Source organism: Cololabis saira, chromosome 24, assembly GCF_033807715.1.
Source record: "Cololabis saira isolate AMF1-May2022 chromosome 24, fColSai1.1, whole genome shotgun sequence".
In the NCBI taxonomy this organism is placed as follows: Eukaryota; Metazoa; Chordata; class Actinopteri; order Beloniformes; family Belonidae; genus Cololabis; species Cololabis saira.
Window position 1 is genome coordinate 22455783 of NC_084610.1, and position 14239 is coordinate 22470021.

The 14239-nt window shown below is 41.5% G+C and overlaps 1 protein-coding gene across 1 annotated transcript; it reads right to left on the bottom strand.

Annotated features, from left to right (window-relative positions):
• Window positions 1-1875: 1875 nt before the first annotated feature.
• Window positions 1876-13671, bottom strand: atp1b1b (ATPase Na+/K+ transporting subunit beta 1b). The gene is made up of 6 exons (XM_061716018.1): window positions 13496-13671; window positions 9733-9861; window positions 6960-7115; window positions 6102-6286; window positions 4877-4960; window positions 1876-3235 (listed from the first exon to the last, which is right to left on the bottom strand). Exons 1-6 carry the CDS (start codon window positions 13584-13586, stop codon window positions 2975-2977), a joined length of 906 nt encoding a protein of 301 aa, XP_061572002.1. The 5' UTR covers window positions 13587-13671; the 3' UTR covers window positions 1876-2974.
• Between the last annotated feature and the right edge of the window lie 568 nt (window positions 13672-14239).

Below are 14239 nucleotides of genomic sequence, written 5' to 3' on the forward strand. Positions count from 1 at the left end.
GGATGGAGCAATTTAACTGGATAGTTTTTTTTAAAGGCCGAAATGAAATAGAGTAACGAGGCTGTTTTTAAAATGTAAGGAGTAAAAAGTACAGATAATTGTGTGAAAATGTAAGGAGTAAAAGTAAAAAGTCGTCTGAAAAATAATTACTCCAGTGAAGTATAGATAACCAAAATTTCTACTTAAGTAAGGTAACGAAGTATTTGTACTTTGTTACTTGACACCCCTGTCCAACTCACGTTTCCCTGTCCCCGTCACTAGCAGAACCAGTCCAATCCAAGGAAAGGTGGAAGCTGCTGCTGTTAAACAAATCAGTTAAAAGGGGATGAAAGTACCAGTACATACTTGATAAGTCCTCAGACACTCCTGCTGTGGGAATATTCTGGATAAAGATTTGAGATGAAAAGACAGACTAAGAGAGTGTTGAAAGACCTGGGAGCTGCTGGACAGAGGTCATTAAACCACCGGCCGGCAAGGGTTTTAGTAACTATATCCTCCCTCTGAAACAACATCCCTGTGTTGTCACTACCTGCTGTAATTACAGAGACACGTCTGAAACTGAATCCTGCAGAGCCGTCCTGGTGGACGAGGATGCAGAGTCACTTTACAGCCGAGGGTTGTCTGGTTCCTCTGCTGGTTCTCCTCTCGTCTCTGGGCCGGGTTCCCTGTCGTCTCAGGTCCACGATAAACAGTCAGAACCAGGACCACCACCTCCATAGATGTACTTGATGGAGTTGGACCTTCTGAAGCTGGAATAGCATCTGTTCTGTGTAGTCCAGGGGCCAGAGCCCAAAATTTTACTTGTCAGCACCACTCAAGGTGACAAAACTTACTTATGATTTTTGAAAATATCCACTGCTACAGATGATATTTTGGTATGATAACCTTTCCTGAGTGGCAGCTGGATCATAGTTATCAGCTCATGAAGTTCAGAAAATTACATTTTAGATGCTGCTGCATATCCTGGTTTAGACTCATGTACAGGAAATCTGTCAATGTTTCACAATATTGTCTTTGGTATCATTTTAAACATTCATTCAAGCTAAGATGTGAATCTTTCTGACCAACATAGAGGTCACTGCAGCTCTTTAAACTATAAACACATTTTTCGCCTAAATGATATACTATCTTTTATCCCTGTGTCATCTAGGAACAACAGAGACACAAAATACAAAAAATGGAATACTCACAGGACCCCTTTAAAATGATACCAAAGACAATATTATGAAACATTGACAGATTTCCTGTACATGAGTCTAAACCAGGATATGCAGCAGCATCTAAAATGTCCCTGGAGCCTTTTCAAAAATGTTTGACCTTTTTTTTTTCCTTTATTCTTCTTTTTTCCTTCCTTTTTAAATTTCAACATTTTTCTCGAAATTTTCGACTTTTTTCTTGAAATTTCAACTTTTTTCCCGACATTTTGAAAAAAGTTGAAATGTCGAGGAAATAGTCAGAATTTTGTGAAAAAAATCGAAATGTAGAGATTGAAAGAGGAAAAAAGAAAGAAAAGAAAAAAAGAAAAAAAAAGAAAAAAGGGAAAAAAAGGTCAAACATTTTTGAAAAAGCTCCAGGAGCCACTAGGGCGGCGCTAAAGAGCCGCATGCGGCTCTGGAGCTGCAGGTTGTCGACCCCTGGGTTTGACCTAAAGTACTTTTACATTTATGCACAGTTGCACTTTGCTCTGCAGCCGAGCAGATAAACCTCCTGAAATACCTGAAAGAGCCATAAAGATAAGAGGACTCTCCCTTAAGTTATTAATGATAAACTAGAGGGGTTAATTAACACCTCGTTAGATCCCGGGACACCTTGTCGTGACCTTGCAGGTCCGGTGACGAAGCACAACACGATAAAAAAAACTCAGCAGAGAGGAGAAAAGGTTCACTAGGACTTTATTGATTCTCATCTCTGATGAAATGATAGAGGGGTGAACTGATGAACGTCTGAGGTCGACCGAGTCGCCGCAGCGTGAGATCCTATGGAATATTTTATCTACCAGCCTCAAGTCGCCTGCAGTCGGACCCTGGCGCGAGCAGGACCGTCCCGCCGCTCCCGACCTCGTTAAAGGTTAAAGGTCGCGAGGCGAGACGCCAAAACCTCGGCACGCCTGCAACGTGCACGGCTCTCCCACTCACTTTGGTTTTGCATTTATACATTACAATATTCTGCAAAGAAACAAAATGTACATCTGCATAAATATAAAATTCTTCCATCTTTAAATGGTTCAAACATTCAGGTACGCCACAAACGCTGAGATCAGATCCCGGCGGGAAATAAAAACAGACAAGAAACAGGAGAAAGTGTTTAAAAACAGCACCGCCGCCCCCTCCCGGCAGGCGGGCGGGCGTCCGCCGGGCGGGGCGCACATTCAAGGCCAAGATCCAAAGTAAAAAGGCATGAAACAAAAGCATTAAGACCTTCATATGGGAAGAGCGAGGTGGGGGAGGAGAAAAAGACAAGGGGAAGGGGGGACCGGTTCCTGGAGTGCAGCCTTTTTCTTCCCCGGACCAGAAGAGCGGAGCAACCAATCAATCACCGGCGAGACGGGAGTGTGTGCGTCCGTCTCCGGCACGCCAGCCCTGCGACTGCTGGAGACGAGACGAGGAGGTCCGGCGCGGCGAGGAGGGGAAACGCCGCTCCCGGACGGGTCCCGGACAGGTCCCGGACGGGTCCCGGACCCCCGCGAGGCGGCGGCAGGTTGAAGGTGGTCATGGGTGACGATGGGCGGCTCGTGGAGAAGGAGTTTACAACAGAATAAATAGATTTGTCTGCAGGCCTAAGGCCCGTTTCCTCTAAATTTAACTCTAAGGCTAGAAAGTGTTGAAGCTCGAGATGAGGCGGACTGATTTTGTTTCCTTTTTGATTCATTCGAGACTAAACCCGCGCTCATCTCTCGATACATGGCTGGTCGGGGGGGGTTAAGGGTTTGGGCGGGGGGTTGGGGGTTAGGGGACTGTGGTCCTGGTGACAGCCATCAATTGTTGATGGTGATCTTGATGTCGAAGCGGCCCTGGTAGCGGTCCTTCTCGTTGTAGTAGATGTTGTCCCCGAACACCTTGCACTCGATGCGCAGCTCCGTGTTCATGGTGAGGTTGGTGAAGTGCAGCGCCACCAGCGGCTGCAGGTACTGCGGGTGCAGCCGCTTGCCGTAGTACGGGTAGTACTGCAGCGGGAAGCCGCCGCCGCCGATGCCGTAGTACTTGATCTCCCCGATCTTCCCCGCGTCCTCCTCTCTCTGAAACAGGGAGGACATGAGGGTGATTGAGGGGGGGCGGGTGAGGGGGCAGTACTGGAGGTGAGGGGGGATGAAAACGGTCCAAATCATCCCCCCCTGAAATAAAAACAGTCAAAATCATCCCCCCCTGAAATAAAAACGGTCCAAATCATCCCCCTTGTAAAACTGCCATCCCCCCTTTCCATCCCTTATGTCAGGGGTGTCAAACTAATTTTTCTTGGCGGGCCGGATTTGACCAATTTTTTTCTCGCACGCTCAAAATAACAAAAACGGTGCCGAAATTTTTTTTTCTAATTCTCTTTTTTTTTTTACTATTGTTATCTAATCCAATATCAGTTTAGTTAATTTTAAAGGAAATATGCACTTTGTTTACACTCTAATTATGTAAAATATATTTCTTCAGGATCTTTTCTTGAAATTTCTCGTTTTTTTTTCAAATTATGTAAGATACTTTTAATATCATTTTACAAAGATAAACAGAAACAAGTATGTTTTTTTTATATTTCGCTTTTTTATAGGAAATTTAATTAAAAGCAAAATCTTTCTTATTACATCCGAGAGTGTTTTTGTGATTTAGAGATTTTTCCAGTACAATTAAGTGTATTTATTTTTTAAAATTGTTGCGGATATTTACGTCAGTGTGCCGAAAAAGTCAGCACTTCTTTTAACTGTTTTACTTTGTCACTATCCTCGTATTCAAAACTGAAATTCTCCAAATAAATATCTTCTATCATCTTTTTTAGCAGTGATATTTTTCCTGCGAAAATATATAATAGTAGTCAGTTAATAAAAATAAACGACCGTCTACAAAGAAATAAAATCGGCAAATGCATTCTAGAAAACTAAAAAAATGTAGAAAACTGCTCTCTTTTGTGGAATAATGATGGATTTGTAGAAGAAATATATTATCGGATATGCTGTGATTTATGGCAATTATTTATGCCTTCCTTTTTAGTAAATTAACATTTCGTTTTTTTGCGTTGGAAACTTCTCTCGGGCCGCACATTTGACACCCCTGTCTTATGTCATTTCATCAATGAATGTGGTTTTACTGCTATTTCAACATTTAGAGTCATCACCAGAAAAATAACACCAGAAAAAATAACTTATTTGACAATTTTCACCTGTTTCAAGTAAATTTTCTTATTTTCTTATTTTAAGTGAAAATCTACTTGAAACAGGTGAAAATTGTTGTTTTTTCCAGTGATGAGTCTTGTTTTAAGTGTAATGAGATTTTTTTTACTAAAATGAGACATTTTAACTAGAAATAAGACAAATATTCTTGTTAAGATTGTGAGTTTTTGCAGTGATCCATGTTACTTATCCTGTGAAGGACAGAGTCATATTGATAAGTTCAGAAAAGTGTTTTTTATTGTTGTGTTTTGATGTATTTGATGTAAGCCCAGTGGATATTTAAAGCTTACAGAAGGCTGCATTTAACTGCTGCTATGTCATTCCTGCAGTATTTCTGCAGGTGTTTTGGTCACTGCTATTATTTGTAATATATTATATTATTTGTAATCAGCACAAATTATCTGTCCCCATATGATCAAATCCACCATCCCCCCTGATTTATTTTTACAACTCGAGTACTGGTTGGGTGGGTGTGGGTTCGGGCGACGGGAGGAAGGAGGAACTCACCTTGTGGGTGCAGAAGAGCGGGATGATGTTGGGCTGAACCTTCTCCTGAGCCGCCTCGGGGATGGAGTCGTTGTTGATCGGAGGCTGGAAAAACAAACGTTAGAGGTGAAGATGCTTTAGTCAATGAAGATTATGACTAATAACTCAGCTGAGGAAAACAAGATGCAACGAAAATGCAGGTCATGTGATAACGATAATTAAATATATGATACAATATCGTAGAGGAATAAAAACAAGACTAAAATGTAGATTACAAAATAAAAACTGCTAAAATGTGTCTTCATTTTGTTGACCAAAACGAGACGAAATGTTCTACCAAAGATCCTTAATGTCCATGTTTTAAGTTTAATCTTTAAACCAGTTTAGTCTTTAGATCTTTGGATCCACTTTCCTTCATAAACGTGGAAAAGAAAAACCCAATGTGTCGTCGAAAAAGAAAAAGATGGGGAGAAATGCAGAAAATGTAATCTGTTGTAAACTCAAATTAGTTTTCTGTATCTGGAATGAATGTATTCTGGAGTCTATAAGGTAACAATAATATAATAATAAGATAACCTTGTTTGAATTGTAAAATGGGTTTGGATAAATACAATCTTTGACTAAAACTAGACTAAAACGCTCAGACTTTTAGTCGACTAAAACTTGACACGACTAAAAGGAGAATGAACGTGACTAAAACTAAAATGATAGCTTGACCCAAAGACTAGACTAAAACTAATAAAAACTAAAATGATAGCTTGACCTAGGGCTGTGCGATTAATCGATTTGAAAATGGATTTTCCTTTTTTGCAGCTGGCTGCATTACAGACAGAGCTCGTCTAGTCATCTTTGTTTGGTCAAGAAAATTGTAAATGTTGTCACTTTATTAAACTCAAGGAGGATTTACAGTATCTTTCAATTGCACTTCATTCCCAATAGGGAAATTTGTTTGCTATTTTTCTTTAAAAATGAAGATAAATTATTTGAAACAATTTATTCCATTGTCTTTTGTAGTTTTACAAAAAAAAAAAAAAAAAAAAAAAAAAAAAAAAATCGAAAATCGGGTTTTCAGAAAAAAAAAAAAAAAAAAAAAAAAAAAAAAAAAAAAAAAAAAAAAAAAAAAAATCGGGATTTTATTTTTGTCCAAAATCTGCCCTAGCTTGACCCAAAGACTAAACTACTACTAAAACTGAAGCAGGCGGGTCTCCCGCCGCCCCGCGGGGCGACTCCCCCCAGGCATCGTTACCTTGGGCCGGTAGTTTACGATCCGGTTGAGTTTCACCACCAGACAGGGTTTTCCCTGGTCGAAGCCGAACTGTCCGTCCTGCAGGCCGGAGCACGGCCCCAGCAGGCTCCGGGAGAACCGGCACGCCTTCCGGACCCCCATGTCGCTCTCCAGGTCTCCCCGGTGCCGGTACTCCCCGGCCTCCTCTGGTAAAGGGGGAGAGACGTTTAAAACGGGGCGACCCCGGCTCATCGGCGGGGAAGCTCGGCGGGGGCGGAAATATAGAGCCAAATTAAGGCCAAAAATTTTGCTAATTTGAAAATAAAATTTGAACCTGAAAATTATTTTTAACAGTTTCAATTTTTTTTTTTTTCGGTATCAGATCTTTTTATTTCAGTTTCACACCTTTTTTTTCAGTTTCACACCTTTTTTTCAGTTTCACACCTTTTTTTCAGTTTCATCTTTTTTTTCAGTTTCATATTTTTTTTTCCAGTTTCAAATCTTTTTTTTCCAGTTTCAAATCTTTTTTTTCAGTTTCAGACTTGCCACGATGCCATGCCCCCTACGCCAGATCGGGGCCAAAAGTCTGAAACTGAAAAAAAAAAGATTTTGAAACTGAAAAAAAAAGATTTTGAAACTGAAAAAAAAAGATTTTGAAACTGAAAAAAAAAAGGTTCTGAAACTGAAAAAAAAAAGGTTCTGAAACTGAAAAAAAAAAAGGTTCTGAAACTGAAAAAAAAGGTTCTGAAACTGAAAAAAAAGATCTGATATCGAAAAAAAATAAATTTAAACTTAAAAAGAATTTTCAGGTTAAAATTTTATTTTCAAAATTACCAAACTTTTGGCCTTGATTTGGCTCCATACGGAAACACCACGTACCTCCACAGTCCTCAAACATCATCTGGTCCTTCTGCATGTCGTCGCTGTACTTGGCCAGGATCTCCCTCAGGGACTTGACGTAGGGCAGGAAGGTTTCCACCTCCCTGGTGCTGAAGGAAACCTCAGACTTCTCCGACCGGGGGGTGTGGGAGAGGCCTGGGGGGGGACACCGTCACCGTTAACCAGGACTAATCACCGTTAACCAGGACTAACCACCGTTAACCAGGACTAACCACGCTGAGCTGGAACCACCTTCCTCTACTCTGCAGCTTTAACCTGAACTCACTTTAAAGCTTCGGCTGAAGGTTTATGTTTGTTTTTTTATCTGGGAAAAGCCTTGATTTCACAGATGCAGATTTCCATAGCATCAAAATCCCTTCAAGTTAGTGCTGATGCCCAATTTACCTCCTGGCTCTTCCCAGAATTTTCTTTGTAAAATATTTACATGGAACATTGAAAGTTGCTCATCTTAACCCTTGTGCTGTCTTCAGGTCAAGGAAGGGGGAAGAAAAGGAGGGAGGAAGGAAGGAAGGAAGGAAGGAAGGAAGGAGAGAGCAGGAGGAAAGAAGGAAGGAAGGGAGAAAACAAGGAAGGACGTAAGGAAGGAAGGAAGGAAGCAGAAGGAAAGAAGGGAGGAAGGGAGAAAACAAACAAGGAAGGAAGGAAGAAAAGAGGAAGGGAGAAGGAAGGAGAGAGCAGGAGGAAAGAAGGAAGGAAGGAAGGAAGAATGAGAAGAAGGAAAGAAAGAAGGGAAATATAAGGATGGAAGGAAGGAAGGAAGGAAGGAAAGAAAGAAGGAAAGGGGAGAGCAGGAGGAAATAAGGAAGAAGGAAGGAAGGAAGGGAGAAAACAAGTAAGGAAGGAAGGAAGGAAGGAAGGAAGGAAGGAGAGAGCATGAGGAAGGAAGAAACAGGAGAATTAGGTCATTTTGACCCGAAGACAGTACAAGGGTTAAATATTAAAAGGAATCAGTTTATGGAACAATCCGAACAAAGAAAACAAAGAATCTAAATCAAACATTACATTAAAAAGAACAATTAAAGCCTGTATGTTAAGGAAATATAATTAAATATGTTAGTTACGTTTGATTGACAAACCCATCGTCATTAAAGGTATAAACATTGTTATTGTTGAATGGTATTATTGAATTGTAACTTGGGAACTAAAAAGGAATGTGACTGTGTCGGCTGGCGGATATTTTATTTACTTTGTTGTTTTTTATTAATTATTAATTTACGTTCTTTGTAAATTGATTTCTTGGGAAAAAGGGGCAGATTAAATAAGATTCTTCTTCTTTCTGCTCCCTTTCAGTCACATTTTAGTTTGTGTTTATATTAAATTGTTTGCTTGTTGTTGTCGTGCTGTAGATTATATCAATATATAATATAACATTTTGATCCCACTCCTTATTTTTGTCAAGTTAGCAAAAGTCAGACCTAATAGGTTTTATGTTCTCAGTCCACTTAGACACATCTGGTAACATTTATCCTTCTCCATTTTTAGAGAGAATGACAACTTTTCCCATTACATATATTATTCCTATCCATTCATAGGTTTAAGTTGTTTTTTCCCCCCCCCCCAATAGTAAACATTTCAGAATACAAAAAAATTAAAAATCTGGTTGATTTTTCTACTGTGATATCCAAGTAACTAGATCCCAGAACCGGATCCACTCGGCACCGCTCGGCACCTGCAGTAAATGTGGAGCTGCATCACTAATCCTACTCTGTCGCATGTCTCACGCCAGAGCGGCGTCGCTGGAGTCTGGACCTCATCATCAGCTGCTTATCTGGGACGTTACCGCCGGGTATCGGCAGTACTGGAGTTATGGGGGGATGGCACCCCCCCCTGAAATAAAAATGGTCCAAATCATCCCCCCTGTAAAACTGCCATCCCTCCTTTCCATCCCTTATGTCATTTCATCAATGAATGTGGTTTTACTGCTATTTCAACATTTAGAGTCATCACCAGAAAAATAACACCAGAAAAATAACTTATTTGACAATTTTCACCTGTTTCAAGTCAATTTTCACTTGAAATAAGTAGAAAAATCTGCCAGTGGGACAAGATTTATCTTCTCATTACAAGCAAAAAATCTTTTTTTTTCTCTATTTTTCTACTTATTTCAAGTTAAAATCTACTTGAAACAGGGGAAAATATTTCTTCCAGTGATGAGTCTTGTTTTAAGTGTAATAAGATTTTTTTTTTTACTAAAATGAGACATTTTAACTAGAAATAAGACAAATATTCTTGTTAAGAGTTTGAGTTTTTGCAGTGATCCATGTTACTTATCCTGTGAAGGACAGAGTCATATTGATAAGTTCAGAAAAGTGTTTTTTATTGTTGTGTTTTGATGTATTTGATGTAAGCCCAGTGGATATTTAAAGCTTACAGAAGGCTGCATTTAACTGCTGCTATGTCATTCCTGCAGTATTTCTGCAGCTGTTTTGGTCACTGCTATTATTTGTAATATATTATATTATTTATAATCAGCACAAATTATCTGTCCCCATATGATAAAATCCACCATCCCCGCTGATTTTCATTTTACAACTCGAGTACTGGGTCTCGGCAGGTGCGCTGCAGGTGTGGCTGCAGGTTCTGCAGGTGCTGCAGGTGCTGCAGGTGCTGCATGTTCTGCTGCATGTTCTGCAGGTGTGGCTGAAGGTGCTGCTGCAGGTGGTGCTGCAGGTGGTGCTGCAGGTGGTGCTGCAGGTGTGTAGGTGCTGCAGGTGCTACTGCAGGTGCTGCTGCAGGTGTGCTGCGTACGTACCGGGAGGGGCGACCCGGTCCTGCCAGGTGGGCTTGTAGTCGCTGAGCGTCAGCAGCATGGCCTGGATGGTTCCAACGAAGATCCCGGCCAGGCAGCCATAGAAGATGACGTAGAACACCGTGATCTTCACTGGGGGGGGAGAGATGTGAGGGGGGGGGAGATGGAGACGAGTCAGACGGTTTGGTGCAGGGAGAACCACAAAAAAACACAAGTGTAACACACAGAGCAGCCCGGCTGCTCCGTGCTCCGCTGCGAGGTCCATAGAACCATCGGCACAGAAATCAGAATCATCTTCATCATCACTACCGAGCCGATCCACAGATCTGGGCCGGTTTCCCCGCTGGAACCGGAACCTCTTAGAACTTATTATCACTCTGAACTGTCGTAGTGCAACATTTAAGTCAATCATTCATTCATGTGTGGCTCGTCTGAGGCTACTGAGCTCACAAACGCACACGATTATTTTTTATAGAAGTGTTCGTTTCCCTTTATTGCCTTCAATTACTCTCCCATGATGCACCTGGGGCTGTGCAGGTGTGTATCTGTGCAGGTGTGTATCTGTGCAGGTGTGTAGCAGAGTTATTATCGTTCACGAAAACGAACAAAATAACGAAAACTAAAATTGAAAAAACAATTTAGTTAACTGAACTAAATAAAAACGAAAATTAGAAGACAAAAACGATAAAACTGAAACTATATTGCGTGTTTAGAAAACTAACTAAAACAAACTGAAATTATAGATATAATTTCCTCTGTTTTCGTCCCTGTCAATATAAGTCTCTTGGTTTGATCAATTTATTCCGCTCTGGCCATTTATCTCCAACTGGCAGCTACGGCACCTGAACGCCTCACGGTCCGTGACGTCAAAACTAAAACTAATAAAAACTAAAAAAAACTAAAACTAATAAACTAAAAAAAAAACTAAACTAAAACTAATAAAAACTAAAAAAAAAACTAAACTAAAACTTTTAGCATTTTTGAAAATTTAAAAAATAAAAACTAGCAAACCCACACTAAAAACGAATTAAAACTAACTGAATTGAAGGAGAAAAAGTCAAAATGAAATGAGAGAAAAGATAAGCAGCGGATTCAAGTACACACACACACACACACACACACACACACACGGGGAAGGGGGTAAAAAAGTAAAAGATATATAATTAAAAAATATGGACAGTATATACACAATACAAGATACACAATGCAGTGTGTCTGTTGTGGGGCTTGGATTTTTAGATTTTTAGAATTAAAGTCGTCTTTTTTTTTTTTTACTATGTGCATATGTCTACATATTGCTGCATGATTAATTGCCCCATTGGGGACAAATAAAAGTTATTGATTGATAAAAAAAAATAGTGCAAAGGAGGAAAAACAGTGCAAAAAAAGCAGGTAAAAAGAGTGTGAGGTAGACATATATTGCATGGATATTGCACATATGGTTAACTAAAACTAAACTAAAATGAAAAATTCTAAACTATTATAACCCTGGTGTGTAGTTGTGCAGCTGTGCAGGTGTGTATCTGTGCAGGTGTGTAGCTGTGCAGGTGTGTAGCAGAGTTATTATCGTTCACGAAAACGAACGAAATAACGAAAACTAAAATTGAAAAAACTAACTGAAACTATATTTCGTGTTTAGAAAACTAACTAAAACAAACTGAAATTATAGATATAATTTCCTCCGTTTTCCTCCCTGTCAATATAAGCCTCTTGGTATGATCAATTTATTCCGCTCTGGCCATTTATCTCCAACTGGCAGCTTAACCATGGTCCACGACGTCAAAACTACAACTAATAAAAACTAAACTAAAACTAATAAAAACTAAACAAAAACTAAGCAATTTTGAAAATATAAAAACTAATAAAAACTAGCAAACCCACACTAAAAACGAATTAAAACTAACTGAATTGAAGGAGAAAAAGTCAAAATGAAATAAAGAGAGAGATAAGATAATCCTTTATTATTCCCTCAATGGGGAAACTCCTGTGTTAGCAGCAGTGCAATTAACATGTACACACACGCACACACACACACAAGCATGCAGGGAAGGGGGTAAAAATTTAAAAAAGTAAAAGATATATATATATATATATATATATATATAATTAAAAAATATGGACAGTATATACACAATGCAGTGGAGATAAAAAGATAAAAAAATAGTGCAAAGGAAGAAAAACAGTGCAAAAAAAGCAGGTAAAAAGAGTGTGAGGTAGACAGATATTGCATGGATATTGCACATATGGTTAACTAAAATGAAAAATGCAAAACTATTATAACCCTGGTGTGTAGTTGTATAGGTGTGCAGGTGTGTATCTGTGCAGCTATGCAGGTGTGTGTGCAGCAGGGGCCTCGGTGCCTTGCTCAAGGACACGGCGGTCGAACCACCAGCTCAAACCTGACGCCTCCCTGCTGCAGCGGGAGGACTAGACGTCAGTCAGACCCATTTACATGTTAATTATGGGATGTAACACCATGAGAGCAGGTTCTGTCCCGTCATCACCTGCACAACTCTGCACACTCAGCATCAGCACTTTCAGGTGACCTGAGGACCAGAACCAGGACCAGGTCCAGGTCCAGAACCAGGATCTGGGACCAGGTCCTGGTTCCTGGTTCAGTTTCCTTGCAGGTGCAGGTGTCTGCGTCTAGACAGAGGGGAACCCACTGTGACATTGAGAGACACGCACATGCGCACTGCGGGCGCCGGAGAGAAACGGGAGGAGATAAAGGTCGAACGGGAGAATCAGGTATCGATCCGGACGGCTTTACCGGGACACCTGATCGGGGCTGTCCGCGGGGGCGCGCCTGCCCCCCCTGCACGTGGACGCGCAGGGCCCGTCACCTTGACTCACCTTGGACTATGATGCAGTTTTAACCCTTTCCCTGCTCATGTGAGGACCGGGACGCTGCAGAGCCCTGGAACTCAACTTAACTTCATCATGGGCTTTAATCACATCCAACACGACAAATAAGAGTTTATTGGGACAAAAAGTGATTGCGTCCATGCAGAATGTGATTTGTGGCCGCGGGAGCGCGCACAGCAGCCCGGTGATCGATAGCAATAAAACGTCAGATTTTCAGATTATGAAGCTCAAGAATGAAATCAAGTCATATTTAGGCAGAAATAACCTTTCATTAACTGTATTTGGTCTTCAATCCATTTTTGGCAGGTGAAAATGCCTATTTTGTGTTGTAATGGTCCTTTAAAAGAGTTAAAAGCAATTAATCCTGTGAGTTCTAGTATTTAAATTATGAAGCTCAAATCATATTAAGGTAGAAACGACCTTTCATTAACTGTATTTGTCCTTCAATCAATTTTTGGCAGGTAAAAAAAGACACATTTTCAGGGGAAAAATCAGATTCTGGCAGGCCATCACTTTTTTTTTCCTTTTTCCTGCAGTGTCAAATCAAACAGGTGTCTGGAAACACGATGCGCCCCCGTTCATTCCCACCTGCGCGCCCCCGACTCTTCTTCATTCCCACCTGCGCGCCCCCGACCCTTCTTCATTCCCACCTGCGCGCCCCCGACTCTCCTTCATTCCCACCTGCGCGCCCCCGACCCTTCTTCATTCCCACCTGCGCGCCCCCGACCCTTCTTCATTCCCACCTGCGCGCCCCCGACTCTTCTTCATTCCCACCTGCGCGCCCCCGACCCTTCTTCATTCCCACCTGCGCGCCCCCGACGGCGCAGCAGCAGCAGCAGCAGCAGCATGTATTCATTTATACATTTATCCATTTATCCATTTATTCTTATATTTTACTCACGCCAGCTGCCCCCGGTTCGGCCCAGCAGCTCCCCCTTGTCCGAGTCCCACACGAACTTCTTCCATCCGCCGTCGTCCTTGTTGGCAGGCATGTCTGCGTGTATGTGATAATATTATCTCCTCTCAGGTGTTGTCAGGTCTCTGGCTGCTGCTGCGGCTCATCAGCTGCTGCCGCTGCCAGCCGCCCCTATTTATAAGCGCTGGCCACGCCCCCTGCCCACAGGCCACGCCCCCTCCCCAAAACACAGGACAAGTCACCTACCGGGGGGGCGGGGCTTCAGCAGGGCCAATTAACGACATGCGTCCTTGTGACGTCACGAGGACGACCCTACAGCATATAGAGGGAATGTAGAAGAAGAAGAAGAGGAAAAAGGAGACATTAGGAGGTTTTTAGTGTGCTCTGTTTGAGGTCACACTGCACCGGAAACAGAATTACAGTCGTCATCAGAAATCAAACCTCTGGACAACACGGGGAAAGTGTTGAAATATAAGCCGGCTCTGAAACTTTAGGAGATGGAAGTGTAAAGTTAAAGCTTTCTAAAGGAAGCTCTGCCTGGATGAATAAAGCCTTGTTACACACACACACACGCACCCTTTATTGCCTTTATTGCCTTCAATTACACACCCATGATGCACCTGGGGCTGTGCAGGATGTAGTTGTGCAGGTGTGTAGCTATGTACAGTAGGTGTGTAGCTTTGCAGGTGTGTAGTTGTGCAGGTGTGTATGCAAGAGAAAAGGAGACAT